General features: G+C 49.8%; 8 protein-coding genes across 8 annotated transcripts; 5 read left to right on the top strand and 3 right to left on the bottom strand.

Annotated features, from left to right (window-relative positions):
- Positions 1-507: 507 nt before the first annotated feature.
- Positions 508-1834, top strand: BDV59DRAFT_174191 (uncharacterized protein). The gene is made up of 2 exons (XM_073689040.1): positions 508-1403; positions 1481-1834. The coding sequence occupies exons 1-2, from the start codon at positions 750-752 to the stop codon at positions 1598-1600; spliced, it is 774 nt and encodes a 257-aa protein (XP_073549717.1). The 5' UTR covers positions 508-749; the 3' UTR covers positions 1601-1834.
- Positions 1835-1840: 6 nt separating this feature from the next.
- BDV59DRAFT_174189 (fungal specific transcription factor domain-containing protein) lies at positions 1841-4630 on the bottom strand. Its single transcript, XM_073689039.1, has 7 exons — positions 4511-4630; positions 4009-4456; positions 3407-3957; positions 3078-3348; positions 2847-3022; positions 2600-2780; positions 1841-2545 (listed from the first exon to the last, which is right to left on the bottom strand). Exons 3-7 carry the CDS (start codon positions 3905-3907, stop codon positions 1980-1982), a joined length of 1695 nt encoding a protein of 564 aa, XP_073549716.1. The 5' UTR covers positions 3908-3957; positions 4009-4456; positions 4511-4630; the 3' UTR covers positions 1841-1979.
- A 157-nt stretch (positions 4631-4787) lies between these two features.
- Positions 4788-6458, bottom strand: BDV59DRAFT_211816 (putative amino acid transporter; the record flags this gene model as incomplete). Its single annotated transcript, XM_073695883.1, has 5 exons — positions 4788-5244; positions 5318-5712; positions 5769-5903; positions 6011-6272; positions 6339-6458. The coding sequence occupies 5 exons, from the start codon at positions 6456-6458 to the stop codon at positions 4825-4827; spliced, it is 1332 nt and encodes a 443-aa protein (XP_073549715.1). The 3' UTR covers positions 4788-4824.
- A 3177-nt stretch (positions 6459-9635) lies between these two features.
- BDV59DRAFT_200213 (aromatic ring-hydroxylating oxygenase subunit alpha) lies at positions 9636-10940 on the top strand (the record flags this gene model as incomplete). The annotated part of the gene is made up of 2 exons (XM_073693527.1): positions 9636-10474; positions 10526-10940. The coding sequence occupies 2 exons, from the start codon at positions 9636-9638 to the stop codon at positions 10938-10940; spliced, it is 1254 nt and encodes a 417-aa protein (XP_073549714.1).
- A 310-nt stretch (positions 10941-11250) lies between these two features.
- On the top strand, positions 11251-13542 carry BDV59DRAFT_174186 (sulfatase family protein). The gene has a single exon (XM_073689038.1). The coding sequence runs from the start codon at positions 11503-11505 to the stop codon at positions 13111-13113; it is 1611 nt and encodes a 536-aa protein (XP_073549713.1). The 5' UTR covers positions 11251-11502; the 3' UTR covers positions 13114-13542.
- BDV59DRAFT_200211 (sugar porter family MFS transporter) lies at positions 13320-14884 on the bottom strand (the record flags this gene model as incomplete). Its single annotated transcript, XM_073693526.1, has 2 exons — positions 13320-14734; positions 14794-14884. The coding sequence occupies 2 exons, from the start codon at positions 14882-14884 to the stop codon at positions 13320-13322; spliced, it is 1506 nt and encodes a 501-aa protein (XP_073549712.1).
- A 2342-nt stretch (positions 14885-17226) lies between these two features.
- BDV59DRAFT_174179 (fungal specific transcription factor domain-containing protein) lies at positions 17227-19744 on the top strand. Its single transcript, XM_073689037.1, has 8 exons — positions 17227-17256; positions 17306-17338; positions 17391-17509; positions 17571-17698; positions 17765-18408; positions 18467-19248; positions 19309-19498; positions 19582-19744. The coding sequence occupies exons 5-6, from the start codon at positions 17869-17871 to the stop codon at positions 19103-19105; spliced, it is 1179 nt and encodes a 392-aa protein (XP_073549711.1). The 5' UTR covers positions 17227-17256; positions 17306-17338; positions 17391-17509; positions 17571-17698; positions 17765-17868; the 3' UTR covers positions 19106-19248; positions 19309-19498; positions 19582-19744.
- Positions 19745-20355: 611 nt separating this feature from the next.
- On the top strand, positions 20356-22086 carry BDV59DRAFT_191954 (ER oxidoreductin; the record flags this gene model as incomplete). Its single annotated transcript, XM_073691976.1, has 2 exons — positions 20356-21908; positions 21963-22086. The coding sequence occupies 2 exons, from the start codon at positions 20356-20358 to the stop codon at positions 22084-22086; spliced, it is 1677 nt and encodes a 558-aa protein (XP_073549710.1).
- Between the last annotated feature and the right edge of the window lie 809 nt (positions 22087-22895).

Below are 22895 nucleotides of genomic sequence, written 5' to 3'. Positions count from 1 at the left end.
CGTTTCATGCTATTCCGTTTAGACGTTTAGTAGGAACACCACAGTCAAACTAAATTAAGCTTATCCCCGATCAAGTTGTTGAGATGGCCTAGTAGTAGTATCTCGTGGTGTTGGTGCATGTCAAAAGGTTGTTTGAATGAAGATCTACATGACGCAACAGGGACCACATACTAAGTTTACTTCAGGGCGTCAGGGACTTGTACCATCCACGGATGACTCGGCGTCAGAGGAACAGAACTTACCCCCCCAAAAAATACTTCAAGGGCAAGCCCAGAGAAAACCATCCAGAAGACAGTCTAGACCGCCCTGAGCCTTCCATGCCCGATGTAACCGACCCGGCAAGGGGGCTAGACCCTCCTTATCGATAAGCCCCGGATCCTGTGGAATCATTGGAATCGTCATACTCATACGCAAGTCGTCACGTCACTCGGCAAAAGTTGGTTGTTCACTTAAACTTTTCTCGCCTTCATCGGACTTTTTATATTCTATCTCTTCACAACGACCGCACCTCTCTACATCTACCTAACCCCTTCAAGCAGTCCGCCGCCAAAAGCCCCAGTCGCAACCGACGCCATCCTACGCACGAAGTACTAGTATATCCCAATCCATCCGCCCCACATCTCGCGGCAACCTTACGCGAGGGTTCACTAGTACTCCAGGACTATTAGAAGCTAGAGTCCTACAGACATATCCTCTGCATCTGCGTCCGACCTCCTGTCTTCCCTCGTTCACCGTCTGTCTGTCGCAGTATGACATCCGGGCGGGACAGCTTTTATACAACGGCGTATCCGTCCGATCCAGCCGATTACTATTCCACCGACACCGACAACAGCATGGACCGACGCAACCCATACTACCGCTTCCTCTCTCCCTCTCCCTCGCGGCGGCCGTCCAGACCCCAGCGTTCCCGCTCGACCTCGGTGCCGTCCGTCTACTTCACCGGCTACCTCGAGCACTACCCCGTAGAGTCCCGACGACGCAAAGAGTACCCCACATACTATTATCCCCACTATCAGCATAACCCGCCTCGTCGCCACCGCACCACCCGCCAGCCGGCCCGCTATCATCGGAACTCCCAGCTCGTCAATCCGGACGTGATTGATCGCCTCGACGATGCCGCCGACTTCCACTATCACCACGAGGGGCCCTACGACGCTGTCTACGCCGAGAAAAACCACATCAGCAAGCTCAGCCCCGTCGAGGCTGTCAGGGAGTCCAACGCCGAGGCCCTCAAGGCCACTCCGTCGGACAAAATCCGCGACTGTCTCGACAGCCACCGTCCCCTGGACGGAGTTGCCTACTACCCCCCTGGCACCACTGACCGCGAGGGTCAAACCTACGTTTACGAGGAGGGACCCAATATGATGAACGAGTTTGGGAATTTCATGCGGTGCCCCGGAATGGTACGTAATAGATCCCCGCCCCTTGCTTGCGTGTTCGTTTGCGTTTTGTTGGCAATGGCTTGCTGACTATGCAATAGAAATTCACCGACGAGGATTTCAAGAACGATCCGTTCTACAACTCACCGCTTCCAAAGCCCTTTGCGTCGCTGCGGAAGGCCCTGAGTATTCGCCGTCATTCCCGTCGGGGAACATCCTAACTTCCTAATCCCTTCAGATGACTTCATTTCCGCCCTCGTATAACCGTATTCGGGAGTATTTACAACGTCATTTAAGATGGGCGCTATTGGCTGTATGTTCGTGTACTATAATATCTTATTTACCTATATCATAGCTGGATGACGCGATGAGTAATGCTAGATCCTCGGGGAGTTTTTGGTGGTTAATATTCTAGGGGATCGCAATCCAAAGGTGTTTGATTTTGCTATACCAAATGAACCTGCACCATTAATTTCAATCCTACACTGCGATATTGCAGGCAACAACCAACTTCGATGTCAAAGCAAAGTACCTGGATAGTTCATATATGATTGCAAGATTATTAACAATTCCCTAAAAGGATAAAAGCCTCGAGCACCCCTAACTGAACGGCTCTATCCCATTCTCATCCTCCAGCATCTCAGGCCCAACCTCCAGAACATTATACAGCGCCTCAGGATTCCCTATCTGGTTCACGATCGAGAGAAACTCGTACGACGAGATCCCAGTGACATCGTCCAGCGAATCGATATTCACCGACGTATCCGCATCCGCAGACGGCGACTGGCTACCCCTAAGCGACAACTGAGCAGAGACCCGAGGCTGAGCCACAGGCGGTTGTGGTTGTGCAAGAGATTCTCCATTCTGGTTCTCCACCACTGCGACGGTCTCAACGTCCGCATTCCCCGGCCCTGACAATGTGAGGACCCGCAGACCGCCCTGCTGGACGCGCTGCGCAAACTCCTCGAATAACCCCTCAATGCATCGCAGCTCGGCCTTGCGTGCCTCCGCCACCTTGTTTCCGCCCCGGATCATCTCATCGAGGATCCAGTGCGCGGTCTTGCTATACGTCTGATCGTCGGCCACCGGGGGGAAAAGGGCATTGGCCATCGTGAGGTGGAGGGCGGCTGCATATGTGAATTCGAGCTCGAATGGGAGGAAGATTTCTACATTTACTGTTAGTTGGATGCCTTTCCGAGGGTATGGGATTTGTGGCGCACCGAGGTGGCAGTTCTCGTCGCACAAGATTTGGAGCATCTTGACGGCGGATTTGATACCGGTGGATATCAGGGATTTGGGAAGGGCGAGACAACTCTGCCATTCCTCCTCTGCGTGGCCAAGCTTCTCGAGTCGTTCCTTGAGCACCGACAGGAGAAGCGGTCGTGTAGCGATGATCACGCACTGGTTTGGATTTGTCAAGTTAGATGGCCCAATTTGGAATATCAAGATAGATGCCTGAGAGTATACCTGGTGATATAGGAGAATCATATGACGTGTCTCCTGAGGCACATTGTCCATCGAACCCTGAAAGTTAACTTGGAGCATTTGCTCGATCTCCTCCGCGTATTTGGCCATCGTCTGCAGGATATTCCGCGTGATTTCCAGAAACCTGCCTAGACGTGTCTTCTCTGTCTTATAGATGGCTACACACCATTGTCAGAAGAAACATTGGAGACTAGCCCAGGTCTATAGACTCACTATTGAGAATGTATGAAAGCATCTGTGTAAGCCTGATCTGAAGACTAAATATGATATCGTGTAGGCTCGTGCTGGGAGTGTTGACCAGCGTGCTAATGTCACTGTCTTGCGTGGTCATTGGGAGTCCCAAAGACGACGAAACAAGTCTGTCCATAGTGTACAATGTCCACCAGAGGTTTCGGCAACGGGCGACCGTCGCTGCTCCTAGCTCTTCTTCTGGAAGCTGGGTGTGTAAACCTTCCAGCTGAGCTATACGTATAGCATGACCGACCTACATGGCAATGACTGCGTTAGACATAAAGCGGTAGCGCACCAACCAAGAAGCTTACATGGACGTGTGCGGCCTCTCGGTGGTCGATCGAATAGAGATACACCCCTGCAAGGGCTAACGCCTCAATGGCCAGCAAACTGTCCTTCCCGGTGGACGTCTGGTTAGTAGGCATGACAGACATAGCCCGCGCAAAGAACTTGGCGCCGGGTGGACCGGACAGGTTACGGGGCCGTGACCAGAATGCGTTGCCAAGCGCAAGGACCAGCAAGAACTGCACGAACCAGAAGCGAGGCTTGGTTGCTTCCTCGGGCGAATTGCTCCCGTAGAATTTCTGCATATGGGCTATGAATGAGTCTTCGTCAAAGAACCGGCATATCTGCCCAAGATGGAACTTGACGATATTGAAGAGGTACAGCGCGTAGTTCATTGAGGGTAGACCGCTGATATCTGGGGGCTCGCTGGTCGTGGAGCGGTTCCAACTAAACGGATAGATGTCTCCATCTAGATAGAAATTGGGAGTGCTAATCGCTGGGCTGATGTTTAGCTTCTCGGTCATCATGACAACGAGTCGAGCAGTGAGAGACCATGCTGAGGTCGGCGCCAGCCAAACTGTTCCCTGGGTCAGTCTTTAGCATGCAGCAAGGAAGAAACGTTACACACTCCAATTCCGTTGCTCGCTATGTGTATTTTTGATGACCGTTGAAGGCAATGTAAACGGGCTTGTCCAGATGTTGCATGTGAGCTCGCTCTCATGCGATGCTATTGAGGCACCAGGTTCGGCACCTGCTATATCTGCAGTGGTCTGGATGTCATTCGCAACAAAACCCTCGTCGACTTCCTCGTCCGGTCTAAAAGCGTTGTCCCATGATCGCTTATTGCCTGTAGCACGTTGCCAATTATACGCCTGCTTTTGTAGCTCACGAAGATATCTGGGCCCCGTTTCAGTTACCACAGCCGCCACAAGGCCGCATAGCTAGCGACATACCTCTCCGACACCAGGATCTTATTATTCGCCTCTGAAAACTGGCAGTTAAGTGAGCGTCGCTCACAGTTGGCACAGGGTTCTTCGCCAGAGCATTTGATCTTGCTCTGGCGGCATGCGACACACCTACACTTTGTCAGACATGTATCCACCCTAGAAGGGAAAAGAAACCATTCTTACGCAACGGCAGCCCTCCTTGGCCTATACCCCTGGGATTGCATCCCTACTTGTCCCGTAGCATCGAACGCAGGCAGGCCATAAGGTCGACTGATAGGAAAAAGTTGGGGTTATCTGGTGTTGTAGACCCCGCACGATAAAAGTCTCCATGTTATCTGCCATCATGTGACGGCACTATACACTGTACGTATTCCGAGACAGGATTAGTGTCTTGCCACCTGACGATCTAAACAACTCATATCAGCTGGACCTGCCATTCTATTGATAAATTTCATGCTACCGGGTATTGTTTTGTTATCACTAAATCACCGTGTCCTTCATGAGGAATTGGAGTTATCAGCACAGGAAAACGCACTAGAGCCTCCTGATGCATTGTACGATTCGATCACTCCAACCACGGAACCATATGTCCCCGCAACAGTCAAAAAGCTCCCCACAGCTATCACCAGGATACTCCAACAGACCATGAAATACCATCGTTTAGACTTTCCTCCATCCGTCTTCCAGTTATCATATAACCACATGCCACCCATGGGCTGGAAGCTCATGAGCGTTCCAAGCAAGGCGCCGATAAGTGAAACCAGGGAGTCAAAAACAGGGATTGCACTGGCGATAATGTACGCGATAATTACAACGCCAAAGGTGCAACTTAACCATACTACCCAGTGCGTTAGGCTGTTGCTATTTAGATGTCGAGAGCCCCGGAGGAGGTGAACAAAGATATACTTCGCTGGGATCTATACGTCCAACGTGCGTGTGTCAGTCTTCCAATCTACAGATACGAAATCGTAGGTTATTGGCTCAACTTACATGAGAAACAATCGTCATCGTAACGATTAACCCGGGCAAAGCAAAACCGTAAGAAATCTTCTTCACTGTCCCACCAGCAGACCCAAGCGCCGGCGAAGCGACATACGAGCCACAATAATAGTACACGACACAGCCAATTACAGTGTAGATAGCTGTAACACCAAATTGACAGATAAGTAGTGCTGAGGTATACTGCTTCGGATCGCGCATTTCAGATACGATGGAGAAGAATCCGGGCGTACCGGAGAATGCAAAAACAAGTGACGACACAGCTGTGATGCCCTGTGTGAATGATGGTTGTCCAAGGATTTTGAAATCGGAAACCCAAACGCTGCCAGTTTGCGGCGCAGCAGCCGGCCGATCTTGGATACCGACTGCGACAGTAACGATGAGGACTGGAAATGTTTATTAGGATTTGTCCCGTGATGTGTAATAATGCAGATGTACTTACTTGCGGTGAGTATACATGGGAGTCCGATCCATGCAAGCCAGGTTATGCGACCAAGAGTCCGCACACTTGCAAAGACGAAACCTAAGATGGCTGAAATGGCGATGAAGATAGCCGTGCAGGCGCCATGGCTGGAGACTGCGTTTAACCCAATTGAAATGCCCAGTATAGCGGAACCGGAAACGAATATCCAATATGCGAGAGGTTAGCCACTCGATTTCATATAATCGTTCATGGAGACATACAGAGACAGAATGCGGCTGAAAGAATCATACGGCCAAATCGACCAAGAATCAGCTCCCCTGCATCGTCTATACCATACACCCCCGGATGATTTAGCTTAAAAGTACCAATCACATAGTTGGACCATGTAGTGATGCAGGCAACGGCACACAAGCAGATAACGCCTGGGACGATGCCGAGAGAATCAAAGGCAGTAGGGACGGCAAGGGCTCCCAGCCCAATCTGGGTTTTCATCATGAGAATCACTGTTCCCAGAAATCCCACCTAGAAGGTAGTCAAATATCTGACATATTGAAGATGAGTGCATACTGTAGCTTGAGATGCACACACATTGCGGTAATTTGGTCCCTCTTCTGTGATTTCTCCAAACACAGCATCGCGAGTTGGGGCCTCATGCGAAGCTGTCTTGTTAACGGTATCTTTAGTGTCAGGGTTCTCGAATTTGTTCATGCTGAGGAAGGATGATAAAGTTCTACTGCATATGTTAAGTTGAACCTTAGCCAAGGGGTTCATCTGGGGTATTTAAATATATGACGCCAGGGACATGCAAAGGCAGTCCAATTGGCTCATTGGCGAACATCCTCGGAAGGTAAGTGCAATTGCGGTGTGGGGGCTCTCTTTCCTTTACCCGGTCCTTGGTGATTCGCATCCAACTTACTTACGTGGTAAGATGGTATGCAAAGGGGGTTTGCGCGATGTCGGAGTACCACCATATCCTACCTAGCTTGGACCCACATACTCCGTACTCGAATCTTGTATCTATCGTTGAGCGGCCATACAACTGAGAGTCAAGCCTGTCTTATCTGCAGCAGCGTGTTTGAACGTGCCGGGAATTGAGGATGCGAGTGCTGTCTATTGAGCTGTTTGTACTGGTTCTAATCCCAATTGCAAATAGTTTCTCAGGTTGCACGGTAATCGGCATATGTCGTTGCAAGCTAAAGCACACAGACGGGCAATTCCACTGTTGAGATATTAGCAGATTCACTCTTCTGCAGTAGTTTCCAGCCAAATAAAACCATTTGGGGTTCCTGGAATACAGCTTCTATGATAGCATTCAAACCGAACCAAGTCATCTCACGGATTCTCCGCATGCGGGGTAGGGGGAAAGGATCAACACCTCTCCACAGCTGTGGGGTTTGACACCGCAACTCATTCAAAGTATTACCAGCCCGTATGCGAATTTTCATGTTCGCGATGATTAAATCTACTCTGCTATTGGAAGTTCCCTGAAATGATGCGTTTTGCCATGAATTAAACTTTCCTGGGGTCTGGGGTCGTCTCCGCTAGGTTTGAGTTCGAGGCATGGCATCGATGACCTCAGGAGGCTCACCTCAGCCGTAGGTTTTTACGCAGAGCTCTCGGGGAGTACCCAAGAGGCCAACAGTCGGCTTCTTATGGGAATGTTATTATATATATCCAGATAGAATAATGTTGACCAATTGACCAATTCAGAGCCGGAAGTCTATAAACGTGTAGGCAAAGAAGGCTACTGCTTAGGGACAAGGGATTCATGATGAGGGTAGGGATGCAGTACGGAGTAGTACCATGAATTCAATTCCGGAAAACCGCTCACCCTCACTAAAGCGGGACTTTCTGTCTAGCAGCTGGGGGATGGCGGGTCCTTACTCGATTGGCTCTGGGCACCCTCGTAAACCCCACTGGGACGTGTTTCGGTGGATGCATTCATTGTACGCGTTTGAGGCTTCGGAGCACATACGGCCTAGATATGAATATCCCTGGCACCAGCTTCAGTACCGGGTGTACCGGATAACTAGAGCCCGGCGAAGTTAAACGATGTCGGTTTCTAGGTGAGACATTCCCGAGAAGAGGTCGAGCGTACCCGAGGGTTCAGTACAGCGTCCCCGCCAGTACATAATTATCTCTTCTCAGGGCTCTGTTGCAAGACTTATCGTTGAATCTTCTTGATGGAGCAGGCGTCACGGGGAAATTTTGTCCTGGCTGCTAGGATCGTGCTCTCAACTTGTGTACATCCGAATAAGCAGGAGCTCATCGGCAACTCCTAATCGCAGGGATATCATGCTTCGCGTGATAGCACAGCTAACGGGATTAATATCGACTATGCTGACGAGAAATTCCATTCCCGGCCGGATATTTGGTCTATATGTAAACGAGGTGTCGGATGAAGCGAGAGAGCCGAGCCGAGCCGATCTTATCTCGGATCAGCCGACCCCTCCCTGTCACTTGCTTCACTGGGCAATGCGATTTATTAATGACTTAATCATTGTAGGCCCGAAGGATGAAAATTTATAAATCATACCTGAGTCCATTATGCCATAGAGCGCGTACAATAGTACCAAATATTACATCATATAATAACCGTTGCAATGCCCAAAGGAACAAAGAAACTGTGCTGATGTGGTGGAGAGTGGCTTCCTATCGGTATATACCTCTTCGTTAGGATATTGACAAATATAGGCAAACCGCAGAACGATGAACGACATGCTCATAATCGCCCCGCGGATTATGGGATCACTCAATAGTCGAACCTTCATAGCTATACTACAAGCTCCTAAGAAGAGTAAACCATCAACTTCCCGTAAATATGGATTTGGCGGAATTGGACAGACATACGCCTAGGATAATCATTTCTTAGAGCAATTTTGCATCCATCCTTGCCAACATTGTCATGCATAGGAGGCCCGGTCCGAGGGGTCCACAACCTTGGGTATGACTGATATGTGTGTCCGACTAGAGACTTACGCATGTTCCAATAAAAGCCATCAGTAAAATGTATACCTGCTTTCCAACTACAGGCTCTTGTTGAACAGATATACTCTGATCTTCCTCGCCCGGAAGTTTTCACTCTAGAAGGAATAACTTTTATGGGAACCAGCCAATACTGTTGTAGCTGCACAAGGTCATGTGTGTAAATCACAGGAATACATGGCAGGTGGCGCCGACATTTTCTGTCATTTACTATGCAAAATCTACGGGTAGGCCGACGATAAGTCAGAAGAGCGCCTCTCGGGATCGTTCCCGCCAGGCAGTTCTCGATTTATATGTGATCGGCTTCTCCGAGACTATTCAATGAGCTAATAATGTCTCATACAGAAGTATGCCAATTCATTTTTGGAAACACTTTCCAGTCCTTCAAGTAGCTTTCAACTAGATACGACAATGTGGAGTTTTCAGACACCCACGGAAGCGCCTTTCTTTGTCTGGCCGTCATATTTCCCACCAATGAAACAAAATCGTAGGTCCATATCAATCGCTCGTGCATGCAAACCTTTCTACAGCCTTGATCTGGCCCGTGTAACCCATTAGTCTCTAGGTTCTCGCCGTTCTTGGCTTCAACCCTGCAGCGGACAATATGGCTCCCGGAAATGACCCCGATTATCAAGACGCTCGGCCTGATGTGCCGGGGCTATAGATTATGCTCTATTTTCCTGAACTTGGTTAAACAATGCGATTGGGCCAATTCACTGGCCGGGGTTGTGTGGTATACATGTCGTGACGCAAGGTGAAGTTGGACTACATCAGCAGACAACGAGAATGCTATCAAGTATACATATAAAGGTACGGGCCCTACCAGGTCATATTCGTCCCCTTCAAGTCTCTGGAAACTATTACTTTTGCGTTATACCTTAGCATCTTCCACCAACAGCCATGGCTGCCTCTATGTTACACTACTTCCGCTTTGGAAACAATGCCTGCTCCAAGGAAGCCCCGCAAAACAGCATGACCCCAGTTCGTGCGTTGCCTGCTTCATGGTACACGTCTCAAGAGATGTATGAGCTGGAGCGGCGTGCGATCTTCTCGAAAAGATGGCTTTTCATCACCCACAGCTCGCGGCTCAAAAATACGGGCGATTGGCTCCGCTATGAGATCGCCGGATTCGACTTCATTATCACGCGTGACCGAGACGGCAATATCAACGCATTCCACAACGTATGCAGACATCGTGCGTATCCAGTCATCGAGAAAGAGGGCCAAGGAAACAATAAGATCCTGGCCTGCCGATACCACGGCTGGTCCTACGGTCTCAATGGCAAACTCGCCAAAGCTCCGGGATATCAGGACTTGAGTGGTTTTAATAAGGATCAGAACGGTCTTTTCCGTATCCACGTGAAGGTCGATGTCAATGGCTTTATCTGGGTCAATATGGACGCAAAAGAGACCCCGGAAGTCCCATGGGAAGAGCACTTCAAAGACGTTGACAAACAAGAACGGTACAAACCATACAACTTCGACAACTACGACCTTGATCATACCTATCAAATGGATGGCAACTATAACTGGAAGATCCTGGCTGATAACTTCAATGAATGTTACCACTGCCCTACAACGCACCCCGATGTTCCCGATTTCATCAACCTGGATTCCTTCGATAGCGACGTCAAGGACGGACATATCCAGCACCATTGCGAATCCACGCCAGAGCAACTGGAGAAGGGCTTGAGTGTCGCCAGTACCTATTACTTTCCCAATGCCTCCATGACTATCTCGTGAGTCCTTGTTACATTTACTATTTGAAAAAAACTTCCTAACGTATACAGTTCGCATTTCATCATGGTTCAAAGGTTCCTTCCTAAGGGGCCTAACAGCTCCACCATGGCATATGAAATCTATCGAAACAGAAACTCCTCCGATGACGACTTCAAACGGATCAGTGAGATCTATGCTCGCGTCATGGCTGAGGACAAAGTCCTCTGTGACAATGCACAGAAGAACCTCGACCGGGGCGTCTTTGTCAACGGACAACTTCACCCCAAGTACGAGAAAGCCCCGCTCTTTTTCCAGAATACGGTTCGTGAGGTTATTACGGAGCACTTCAACCGGGAGGAAGCCGAAGGGCGACAGATCTGGCCTGCCAAGCAGAAATTGCCCTGTGATGCCCAGGTGAGCGAGAAGGACGAGGATATCTGCGCGAGCCTGGGATGTGGATCTCAGAAAGAAGTTCTTGCTTGGTGATGGTATACTCCGTAGTCCATAGATAGTATCAGGTTTAGCGTTCTTTCATTTTAGCTATGGTTTTCACAAATTGTGTCCTGAGCATGGTTTTTTTGAAGTGCAGGCAAACATTATTGGCCCTTAATGAAATTGATCTATCCATGAAAGTAACTCGTATAACTGACTGGTTAAAGTACCTGATGAATAAGACTGATTAATACGCACCCGGAGGCCGGGGCCCGGGCTCCGTGATAAACACCTGGTTGGGGTGGGGAGATGCGGGGACTAATATATGGTCCATTTTCCATTCTCTACAATGATTGGAATGAGAGATAATTTTCGCAACAATTTCCTCCACACTGGCGTCAGGGACGACCATTCTATCGGGAAATCATGCTCCCGACTGTATGAGTTGCTGCCGATAGCCGGAGGACGATCAGCCCAATGATGGTATATAGGGAATCCCCCTCCTCGACAAAGGGGGAGTTTCAGACAGTCCTGCTACTCTTACACCCGGTATTCAAGCTCGATTACACAACGTCTGAAAGGAACATAGTTTCGCAGGCTCTAAAACCCTAACAAGATGGCTCCACGAACACGCCCAAACATTTTATTTGTCATGGCAGATGACCATGCCGCGAAGGCTATCTCAGCCTACGGTGCAGGCATCAATAACACGCCACACCTCGACCGGCTGGCTAAGGAGGGCATGCTGTTCAACCACTGCTACGTGACCAACAGTATATGCACGCCGTCCCGCGCTGCCATTCTCACTGGCACATACAATCATGTGAACGATGTAATGACGCTGGACAGCGAAATCAACAGTCGGCTACCGAACGTGGCCAAATCCATGCGCACAGGTGGATATGCCACTGCCATGTATGGTAAATGGCATATGGGTGAGGGCAAGCGCCACGAGCCTTCGGGATTTGACGACTGGGCGGTCGTTCCTGGCCAAGGTGAATACTGGGATCCGGCTTTCATCACTCGGTCTGGCATGAAGAATCACGAGGGTTATGCTACCGATATCATAACCGACTTGAGCTTGGATTTCATTAAGAAGACGCGTCAGGAAGATCCGAACAAGCCTTTCTTCGTGATGTGTCATCATAAGGCGCCTCATCGGAGCTGGGAGTGCGACGATAAGCACAAGGATCTCTACAAGGACCCGATCCGGCTACCCGATACCTTCACTGACGATTACAAGAATCGTGCCCGGGCCGCTGAAGTTGCTAAAATGCGTGTCAGTGACGATCTCACATACTTCGATTTGGGATTAGTGCAACCAGATGGCGGCTCCAGGCACGGTCTTGGAGAGAAAGTGGTGAATACCTGGTTTTTCACAGACCGCAAAATCAAAGTCCCCGAGGACATCACAAAGCTTAAGCTTATTGATAAAGAAGATGGGACCGTGTCTACTTTCGAATCACATGCCGAGCTGAATGAGTTCAAGTTCCAGCGCTATATGCAGCGGTATCTCCGTACGATTCAAAGCATTGACGACAATATGGGACGCATGCTCCAGTATTTGGAAGATGAGGGCATTGCAGATAACACAATAGTTATATATACGAGTGATCAGGGCTTCTTCCTGGGTGAACATGGCTGGTTTGATAAGCGGTTCATGTACGAGGAAAGCTTTCAGATGCCGTTCCTAATTCGATACCCCAACCTGATCAAACCACAGTCTGTCTGCGACGATATTATCTGCAACGTTGACTTTGCACCGACCTTCCTCGACCTTGCTGGCTTAAAGATCCCGACATACATGCAGGGGGTTTCATTCCGAAGTCTGCTTGGCGGGCGGACGCCTGAGGGTTGGCAGCAGGTGGCATACCATCGGTACTGGATGCACAACGATTCTGTCCACGGTTGTTATGCTCATTATGGTGTAAGAAACCAGAGATATAAGTTGATTTATTGGTACAATGAGGACTTCGGAATCGAGGGTGCCAGACCCGCTGATGCTGATTACAAGGAGTGGGAGTTGTTTGACTGCCAAGAGGACCCGCTTGAGTTGTTCAACTGCTATCATGAGACCCGGTATGCCGACATCGTCAAGGAAATGACTAAACTGCTTGAAGACAAAATGGAGGAAATTGGAGACGTACCTGTGCACTTTGGCCACTGGACAGGTTTGGAGGGATATGGTCCCCAGAATGGTGGAGGACCTACGGGTGTCAAATATTAGGATCCTCCGTAGGTCCAATCAGTCTCATTCTTATCAAATAACCCTTGAATGAATCCAGTATATAGGTAATTGAGTCATCAGACATGCTCGTCATCGTCGCCTCCTTCATCACTCCATACACGTACGCCCAAAGGAATGCCCAGTTACATTTATAGTCATGGCATCTGAATATCAATAAAAACAACAATTATCGGCAGGTATATAACCTAGTGCTTATCATCAACGGATGCCGTCCTGGCCGGATCAGAATCCGAATTAACTGTCTCCTCGTGCGACCCGTATTTTCGGGCAAGTGGCTCGTCAGACTCGCCGCCTTCGAACATCGCATTGATCTCCTCCAGGGACTTGTTAACAGTCTCTTTGAGACAGAAGATGCTGAACAGCACAATCAGGATATCCAGAAGCCCAAACAGCAGGAAGGTGCCCCAGTGCATAGCTGCCATAATGTATGGCGTCGAGAAGCTCCAGACGAAGTTGAAGAGCCACTGACTGGCGACACCAAAACCGACCCCGGGCTCGCGAATGCGCGTTGGAAAGATTTCACTGGTGCAAGGCCATGGCAGCGGGCCCCAGCTAAAATTGTACGCAATGATATCCAAGTAAATCAAGGCAACGGTTGCCATACCTGCCGAAGTTACCGGTCCGTCATTATGTGCTGGATATACGTTGACCACGGCTGCAGTAGCAATCATGCAGGCCGACTGGAACGCAGCGCCGATGATCAGCACCGGTTTCCGGCCAAACCGGTCTGACATGAACAGCACAAATAACCCACAAGCCACCACTTTTATGGCACCAAAGATCCCTGTCAATAACAAGTTCTGGTCGCCAGGCCCAACGAGGATGGAAAAGAACTGTGGGCCGAAGTAAGCGAGTGCTGTCGCACCGGTAGACTGTTGCGCCAAAAAGAGCCCGCCTGCAATTAGCAATCGATTCCTATTAGGTTTTTCCAGTAGCTCGGTCATGCGGAATCCAGCCGTTGCATGTCGTTCTTCTTCGATTCCGTGGCGGATCGCATCGAATTCTTCTGCCACATCATCCCCATCGCCGGCCCGGATCCAAGTCATACTTTTCCATGCTTGGTCGGTCTTTCCACGGGCCAGAAGCCAGCGTACACTTTCATCCATCGTGAACATACCCAGTCCCATCAGCGCACCAGGGACCAGTTGGAGACCGATAGGGATTTGCCATTGGGAGGCGCTCGAGGGCATGAACTCGACACCGTAGTCAATCCAGTATGACACTAGGATACCGATAGTAAAGCTGAACTGATAGCAGCTTCCCAGGCGGCCTCGGATCTCCTTGGGACTCATTTCTGACATATATATGGGAATGACCGTCGCTGCTCCGCCGACTCCAAAACCGCAGATCACCCGTCCAACATAGAATACCGGGAGCGAATGGGTGTCGATGATCTCCAGCACCACACCGATGCAGAACACTAATGAGCATATCATCATCGCCATCCGCCGACCCAGACGGTTTGCGGCGGGCCATACTAGGAGGCAGCCGACTAGGGCGCCAGCTTGCTGAATGCCGACGGCGATGGAGCTCACTCTTGTTTCATCTTCTGAAGTGAAGCGAAAGGAATTTGTAAAAGACTCGAAAGTGAGCACGCCGCCTAATAAAAGATTGACATTAGAAATTTCGGCGTCGCAGAGAGAGAAAGGAGCACCGCACCGATGACGCCAGAATCATATCCGAACAAAGCTCCACCGCAGCATAGTACGGCGGCCAACCAGTAGGCCCGAAAGCGACCTTTAGACAGCATGACATACACTTGGAGCGATGATATGGGAAGTAGAATGTCAGCCTAGGGACAAGAGAAAGAAAGAACACGGAGGGTCGCAGCTCAGCTATAACACCTGTGAAATAAGGACGCCGGAATTAGAATTATTGCAAATGCGGAGATCTTGAGATACCTCCTCATCAATTACTTCATCTCGCGTTGCGGCATGGCGCGGCACGGCTGAGTGGTTGGGATCACCAGGGGCCTGAGCCATGACTTAGGGCACATGCCATTGATACTGGTCGGTCGGTGAGTGTCGATCTGAACAAATGCGGTGTGGTGACACTACATAATTTTCCTTGCCTTTGGACATACCACGAATGTGATGCGATCGACGTATGTTCGCATGACGTGATTTGGAGGCTGTATTAACCATGGGACATGGACCCATGGGCTTTATCTATACCTCCGGCCCGCTAGCTATTCCACTTCCTTATGCATGAACTGCCCCCTGATTTAGCTAGGATTGGGTATCTTGGCTTTATGAGCTTCTAGACTCTAATAAATGATAATATATGGGACGCAGAATAGTTGGCGTCGTTGTCATGGACGACGCAGTTGGTAACGGCATAGAATAGTGGCGATTACTGGAAGAACATATAAACGCATAGTCGGACAAATTATCCGCCTGCTGTTGCAACATTAGTGTCGCTCAGATCTTTTTGGCAATTAGACACCTAACCTAATATCCCCACCAGTGATTACCAATGATGAGCTGACCGTCTGATATCCGGTCTGATCACTCGACAAGGAACGTAGAATCTCTGACCATGGGTGAAACAGGAATAGAACTACTGGCCTTGGATAGGAGGAGGGAAAGTTTTGATGAACGCTCTGTATCTTGATACTGAGAAGTTTAATTCGGCTTCCTGATAATTTTAATATGTATGATACCCACAGAATGTTAGATTTCTCCGAAGTTTGCTCACATAATTCATTGTACCAATCACATTAGGCCCTCTCATATATATCACATACCTCACCTGCCAAGATGATCTCCTGGGGATCAAAGCATTTGACCTGCATATATGCACATTGGTTACCACATGCACTTGGCGATTGCTTGTTTATTAGATCCTACTGGCTACCGTACTCTCATACACCGCTACTCTTGTTGCAGAATGAGTCTAAAAACCTAGCACTAGGAGCTTACCAAGGGACCAAGGACTCATTTGGGAGGGATTTTCGTGCGACTCTAATGACTTTGGATACATCTCCCTTCAAATCAGTATTAAATCGAGTGGGAAAATCAAGACTGCCAGCAGCTGGCTCGAAAATATGGAAAGCCACTATCCTCTAAGAAGAGGGCCTAAGCTTAAAGGATAGATCCGAGTCTGGAGCTATGTAAAAGTAATGCTTAGCGGCATTTAGTGGATTGTAGGAAGGGCTCGTTTTGGAGTTTTCTGATTAATGCCTTAATATAGGATTGCCTGACACCTTCCATGTAGCCGTAGGTTCCTCCTATCCTTCCTCGATAGACGCCTAATGTTTTGTTAGCGCTGTAATCGAAAAATGTCTCTTTACAGTCCTAGAGTGATCACGTCGTAACAGTGTGGCGCGTAGGGCCGGTTAAGTCGCTAATAATACATAGATAATATCTCATTTAGGTATGGAGTTGGAGCACGTAATTAGAGGCTGATTTAACTCTTGGTAACGCATGTACACGTGGCAAACTGATGGGTGCATTCGCCTCGCCAATCTATGCATTCTACATGTAAGGGGAAGCATAGCACATGGCCTCCCCAACAACTTCGAGGAAGGCGCTCTCGTTGAGCCATTGGAACATTTAGGTCTGACGGTGACTGCTTATCTAGATACGATAATCAGACTCAAAGCTCCTTTTAGATCAAGATTGCTCACATACCAATCCCAACTTAACTTGTGATATGTCGCGTATGTGCACGGCTACTATATCTACGTAGATGGCAAAATTCATGCCAGAAGATTTCCGACAAAAACTACCGGGACTCCATAATCCCTTTTGCCCAACAATCCAAAGCAGATAGGCGCTAGCGATAATAACCCCCTTACCAATTTTGTTTCTTTCCCATACTATCCAAGAAACATCTGTGGCCAGATATTCCCCATTTACGTTAAACGCAAGCCTGAATATTCATCTCACAATGATTGTTGAGAGAGTGTGTGGTGTATGAGATCGCTCTGGATAATTGTTGTCCCTGGTAAATTCCATGAACTGGCGAGCTTCAACGCTCAACGTGGGGCAAGCATGTGGGGTATTGCGACAACGACCCTGACGACTACGATTTGCTGCTGCTGGACTATCCCACAGCAACGACGCCATGTCCTCACAGCCACCTAGTACACCTGAGCCAGAATCTAGAAGTGAACCCAAGGTAAGGGCTTATTCGTTCGACCTGCTGGCAGGGCTCTAAAGCGGGTTAGTTTTTCACCTCGCACGATCCGGCATGCGACCAGGTAAGCCAGGAAGGTGTCCTTGTAATAGAAGAAGAACCTAAAGATAGAATAGTGCAGGATAAAGAAGATCGGCTGTGGCCGTGAGCTTCCCTCGTGCTCCAATTGCGTGAAGGCAAAGGTCAAGTGTGTGAGGTCAGACAAGGGGAAACGGCCTAACCAGGTTAATAAATTGTGTGATAGCTGTCCGGGGGATAATTTATCAACTCCTGAAGCACTAACAACAAAATTACAGGGTTGACGATGTCGCGGAAGCTCGCAAGCAACTGACTGGTCTGGAGACAAGTATCAACCTCATCCACCGCCGGTTGGATGAATTCGCACAAAGCCTGCCACGCCGGGAGCACATCGATGCTACTAAGAGTGGGCAAACTCTACATCACGAAGTGTCTCAAAAACCAAGTTCTCTGATGTCCGGTGGATTTCTAGATCTTCCGCTATCTGATCGAAACATCTCTGGCAACAGCCTCAGTCCCGTCTTAGGGAGCAGCTCGTTGGTGTCTCTGTTTGAGATCGCAGACGAGAAGATTACCATGCAGTTGGATAAAATGAAACCAAAAGCCTCTCTTCGGGAGACTCTCCGTGTTAGAAGCCAACCAGATGCTGCGTCGCCACCTTCACTGGACGGGTTTCTGGCTGTCAAGTCTGATGTCTATCAAGGACTGCCACTTCCCACGTACACATCTGGGATTGATCTCTCCCATGATGGCGCGTCCCTTCTTCTCCCTCCAAAACGTCTATTGGACCCAATCGTTGAGCCGTACTTTCGACATATCACTGCCGTTGTGCCACTTATCGGGCGGCAGGCGTGCCTTCAGGCTATCGATCGACACTACAACCCAGAGGTACCATTTGTAGGTATTGAACCTGCGTGGGTGATCTTGCTTAACTATATGATTCTTTTCTGCTTTGTAGGGCAGTATATGCCTCTGGACCGTCCGAGTACCGACATTGATGTTGGTTCGGTCACACATTTCGAGAAGCCATTCGTTACGAATATTCGGCGATCATTCGCAGTTATCGATCGCCTCCTTTCACCAAGGCTGGTGAACGTCCAGGCGTTACTGGCGTTGGTAAGATCCACACGCGTGCAGAATATATACAGTTTGCCCTTCTGATAACATGAACCAGACATTGATCTCCCAAAGATATTTCTCGGAGCATATAACCCAGTATCTTCTGAATCTAACATGTTTTGTGGCCAAGAGTATCGGTCTGCATGAACAGAGAGGTGTCCATGACGGTCTCTCGGCCGACGACATGGACGAACGAAAACGAGTGTTCAGCTGTTTGTTCATTGTCGATAAAGATGTGTCAATGTTACTCGGAACGCCCCCCAATTTCCATCACCAAGACTGCGATGTGGAGTGTCCACGAGACGCAACTTACGATTATCGACTCCGCCTAGACTCTAGTATCCTCTTCGGCAAAGTCTACAACAAGCTCTATTCACCAGCCGTCGCACGCGCTTCTCTTCCAACAGTTGAACGGAGTATCGACGACCTTCTAGCCGACCTTGATAACTTTCAATGCGCTATAGACAATGGTTCTCCAAGTGAGATGGACTCCATGAGTCAGCGGGCATGGAAGTTCTTGAAGTTAGAGCAGAGACATTTTGTCCATCATGCGCGACTTATGGTGTTACGACGCAGCTCTCTTCCAGCCAAATATGCTCAACGTCTGACGGAGGCGAGGCAGTGCATTGAGACAATCGCCAGGGTTCGCGCTGCGCGGCCGACTGTTGGTGGCTTCATGGTTTTGCGACGGTAACTCGGTCTATCATCTATGTTGGAAGTGTGAGACTGACAAAGAAACAGACCATTCCAATGGCGTCCTTTTGCCGCATTTTTTGAGCTTCTCCCATTAATATTCTCATATCCAATCGCCGCCGAGCATCTTCAAGAGCTGGCCCGCCTCAAGGAGCTGGTTAGCATGTTGCATTTTGTAACTTCAGCGGATGATGCATCCTCATACTGTGGAAAGCTCTTCCGCATAGCAGGGGCATGCATCGCTCTTGCGGATGAATTTGTCCAAAATTGCCTAGACCATCAGAATGGGACATCAACTACCCCATCGGATTCAGTGCAAAGTGGATTATCCAGGAAGCGCAAAGCCAGTGCCACCTCCTTGTCCAGCAATTCTCGTGCAGAACCGGCTAGATGTCTGGCAATTCCCAGTCACCGAGCAGATGAGCTCTATCAGATTCATTCAACGACTGCATCGATCAGACTTGAGGATCAACCCACATCATCGACGGCTCCCACAGCGAACTTTCCCAATACCACTGACGGCCATGACACTTTCAATGTCGACGACTCTCAAGCCATGTATTTGGATTGGCCCCAGGAGGGATTTCTATCACTGTTTGGCGAGTTCTTCTGGGGCGATGGGATCTAGAGAGCGGATGACACATGGATGTCCACGTGACATCTTCTCCCAAAACGGTCTGGCGTGCCAAGACATTCCGGGTTGATAATCAAACAATCGACCGATAATCAATCAGCCCATTCAGCGCCACCAAGGAGGACAACTTGTCAACTTTGCATACACTTTCGCCCGTCGAACTCGGTCATTCCTTCGGATTCCTCCTCCTCTCCAGCCATTCTCTCTCGCATGAACTGACTCTCGCGTTCTATCTTGTTCACCCATCGTTCGTTCATGCGCTGCGTTTGGCGAATATGAACCATTGTATCTGCGAGATCTAACTGTTGTCCTGGCCCACATCCATGATTTTCATGTGAATATCAACCACTTGTCCTGATCCCAATTCGCCATACACGGTCCTCCGGCCTTCCTCAATAGAGAGACGCAAGAATCGCACATTATACATCATGCGCTCAGCCAGATTTTTCTATCTGGCCGTGTTTGCCTTCCTGAACCTGGCCAATGCCGACAAGCAAGATGACCATCCCATCTGGCGACATACCCATGATACCTGCGCGGTGAGTGACAACAGACCCTTCTTTGTCGCCAAAGACCCTATCTCTAATTCGCTATTTCTCTAGATTGATCCCAACGCAATGGTGTCCGACACCTGCCTCTCCTACGCCACTGTCGATGCACTCAACGATCAAGCCTACTCGCTTCTCCAATCAATCACCCACGAAACAGACTTCTTCTCATATTACCGTCTAAACCTCTTCAACAAAGAATGCCCGTTCTGGGACGACGCCAATAGCATGTGCGGGAATATCGCATGTTCCGTCAACACGATCGACTCTGAAGAGGACATCCCGTTGACATGGCGTGCAGAGGAACTCAGTAAACTGGAGGGCCCCAAGGCGGGCCATCCGGGGCGCTCCGCGCGCAAAGAGAGACCGGTCAACCGGCCCCTCCAGGGAATGTTGGGCGAAAATGTCGGGGAGAGCTGTGTGTTTGAGTACGACGACGAGTGTGACCAGCGGGATTACTGTGTGCCCGAGGACGAAGGAGCCAGCGGCAAGGGTGACTATGTCAGTTTGGTAGACAACCCGGAACGGTTCACGGGCTATGCTGGGGTGGGCGCCCGCCAGGTGTGGGATGCGATCTACCGCGAAAATTGCTTCCTCAAGCCTGTTCCACAACATCTCGAGCTGTCGCCGATCCCGCAGGCGGGCGGTCTTCAGGCTGTCAACGACTTCCGCAACGTGCTCCAGAAGGAGTCGAAGCGCACAGAGGGTCTCCCGTTCGACAATGAATGTCTGGAGAAGCGCGTCTTCCACCGCGTGATCAGCGGAATGCATGCCTCCATCTCCACCCACCTTTGCTGGGATCATCTCAACCAGACCACTGGTGAATGGCACCCTAATCTGCAATGCTTCAAGGACCGTTTGCATGATCATCCCGAGCGGATCTCCAACCTATACTTCAACTACGCGCTGGTGTCCCGCGCGGTGGCAAAACTCCGAAAGCACCTGCAGAACTACACCTACTGCACCAGCGACCCTGCACAGGACGCTCTGACGAAGGAGAAGGTGTCTCGGTTGACTGCGACGCTCGCGGAGAGGCCGCAGATCTTCGACGAGAACCTCATGTTTCAGGATCCCAGTGCGATCGGGTTGAAGGATGACTTCCGGAATCGCTTCCGCAACGTGAGTCGGCTGATGGACTGTGTTGGATGCGATAAATGCCGTCTATGGGGCAAACTCCAGGTCAATGGCTACGGTACAGCGCTGAAGGTGCTGTTCGAGTACGACGAGACCAAGAACGGAGAGAACCCTCCCCTTCGGAGAACCGAACTGGTGGCGCTAGTTAACACCCTCGGTCGTATCTCCCACAGTCTGGCCGCCGTGCGGAGTTTCCATCGCGCCATGGAAGTGGGAGATGGGGAGACGTTTGCTATTGCGGCCGGGGCCCCGTCTGGCCATGAGCGCTCCAGCGGCAAGGTACGGCGTCTTCTCAAGGATGGCGGTTCGACCTTCTACTACGAAGATGACGCCGATGACTTCCAATATATGACGGAGAAGATGCCGTGGGAGCGGCGCGAGCGGCGCGAGACGGACACCATTATGGATGATATCAAGGCCGAGTTCACCGTCGTCTGGGACACTTACGTCTACGTTCTGAAGAGCTGGATGAACATCCCGAAGACCTTGTAAGTGGCGATTTCCAAGTTTATGCGTGTGCTGTGACTGACAGATTTGTACAGATGGGAGGTGGGTATCCTTGAGGCAAACCGTTTGTGGAGTTACTGGCTTGGACTGCCTGTCCCTCCACGGTCATGGCGGTTTCGGCGACCCAGTCAACCGACGGCGGCCCACGAGGAACTCTGAATGGAAAGGGACTACTCGGCTTGATGGATTTTTGAGATCATGGGTTGTAACTGTAAAGACTTGACCTACTCTTCTCTGGGAGGGCCCAGATGTGCATATGGGAAATACCGGCGAATATTGCATGTGCTATGCGGCGTTTGGATGTGATTTTTGAGATCTGGGATATAGTTAGTGTTTGAAGATTTGGGTTTGCATCCGATATCAGAAGACCGAGGTCCAGTAGAGCAGCCGTTGATGGTGTGCAACCACCCCCAAGCAATAACGAGAAAATCCTTGTTTGATGGATTTGACCCCTGACGAGGTCAGATGAACTGCATGAGCCCCTCTACGCCGAAGAATGCATACCGGGGGGAAAGTAGAAGTTGATATACTCCGTCTTTACTCCGGCCGGAAAGGGAAGCGGAGGTCGCCGTCGGCAAAGTGAGCCTCGGCCCAGACAGGCACATGCCCCATACAGTGTGGTTGCAGGTCAGCCGGGTATAATATTTAGGTCGCGCGGTCCAATAACTGCTTATTAATGGTCTTGGCGTCACGTGACTACCGCACCACCTAATTTTATCTTTCATCCCGCGCGACCTCTTTCAACCTCTTACCAACACATCTACCAACACCTCCCCCCCCCCCCTACCATGGCTTCCATCAAATCCAACGTGAGTTCTGATATACCTAATAAGCGATATCCAATCGCTTTTATCGCTTAAAAGCTCATATTTCGTTACAGAAATGGTACCAGTGGTACCTGCGCGAAGTTTCTGCTGGGCGACTTGAATTGCCCGCATACTCTCCGGTAAGTTATTCTTTCTCTCACT

This window comes from Aspergillus ambiguus, assembly GCF_047715705.1.
Source record: "Aspergillus ambiguus strain CBS 117.58 unplaced genomic scaffold BDV59scaffold_8, whole genome shotgun sequence".
NCBI lineage: Eukaryota > Fungi > Ascomycota > Eurotiomycetes > Eurotiales > Aspergillaceae > Aspergillus > Aspergillus ambiguus.
The sequence above is the reverse complement of the archived record's forward strand: the minus strand, read 5'-3'. Positions and strand labels throughout refer to the sequence as shown.

Coding starts and splice junctions, on each gene's coding strand:
- BDV59DRAFT_174191 (XM_073689040.1), top strand. CDS start 750: ATGACATCCGGGCGGGACAGCTTTTATACAACGGCGTATCCGTCCGAT. Junction 1,404..1,480: donor TCATGCGGTGCCCCGGAATG/GTACGTAATAGA, acceptor ACTATGCAATAG/AAATTCACCGACGAGGATTT.
- BDV59DRAFT_174189 (XM_073689039.1), bottom strand. CDS start 3,907: ATGATGACCGAGAAGCTAAACATCAGCCCAGCGATTAGCACTCCCAAT. Junction 3,023..3,077: donor GCTTTCATACATTCTCAATA/GTGAGTCTATAG, acceptor AATGGTGTGTAG/CCATCTATAAGACAGAGAAG. Junction 2,781..2,846: donor TGATTCTCCTATATCACCAG/GTATACTCTCAG, acceptor AATCCAAACCAG/TGCGTGATCATCGCTACACG.
- BDV59DRAFT_174186 (XM_073689038.1), top strand. CDS start 11,503: ATGGCTCCACGAACACGCCCAAACATTTTATTTGTCATGGCAGATGAC.
- BDV59DRAFT_174179 (XM_073689037.1), top strand. CDS start 17,869: ATGCAGTTGGATAAAATGAAACCAAAAGCCTCTCTTCGGGAGACTCTC. Junction 18,409..18,466: donor TCCAGGCGTTACTGGCGTTG/GTAAGATCCACA, acceptor AACATGAACCAG/ACATTGATCTCCCAAAGATA.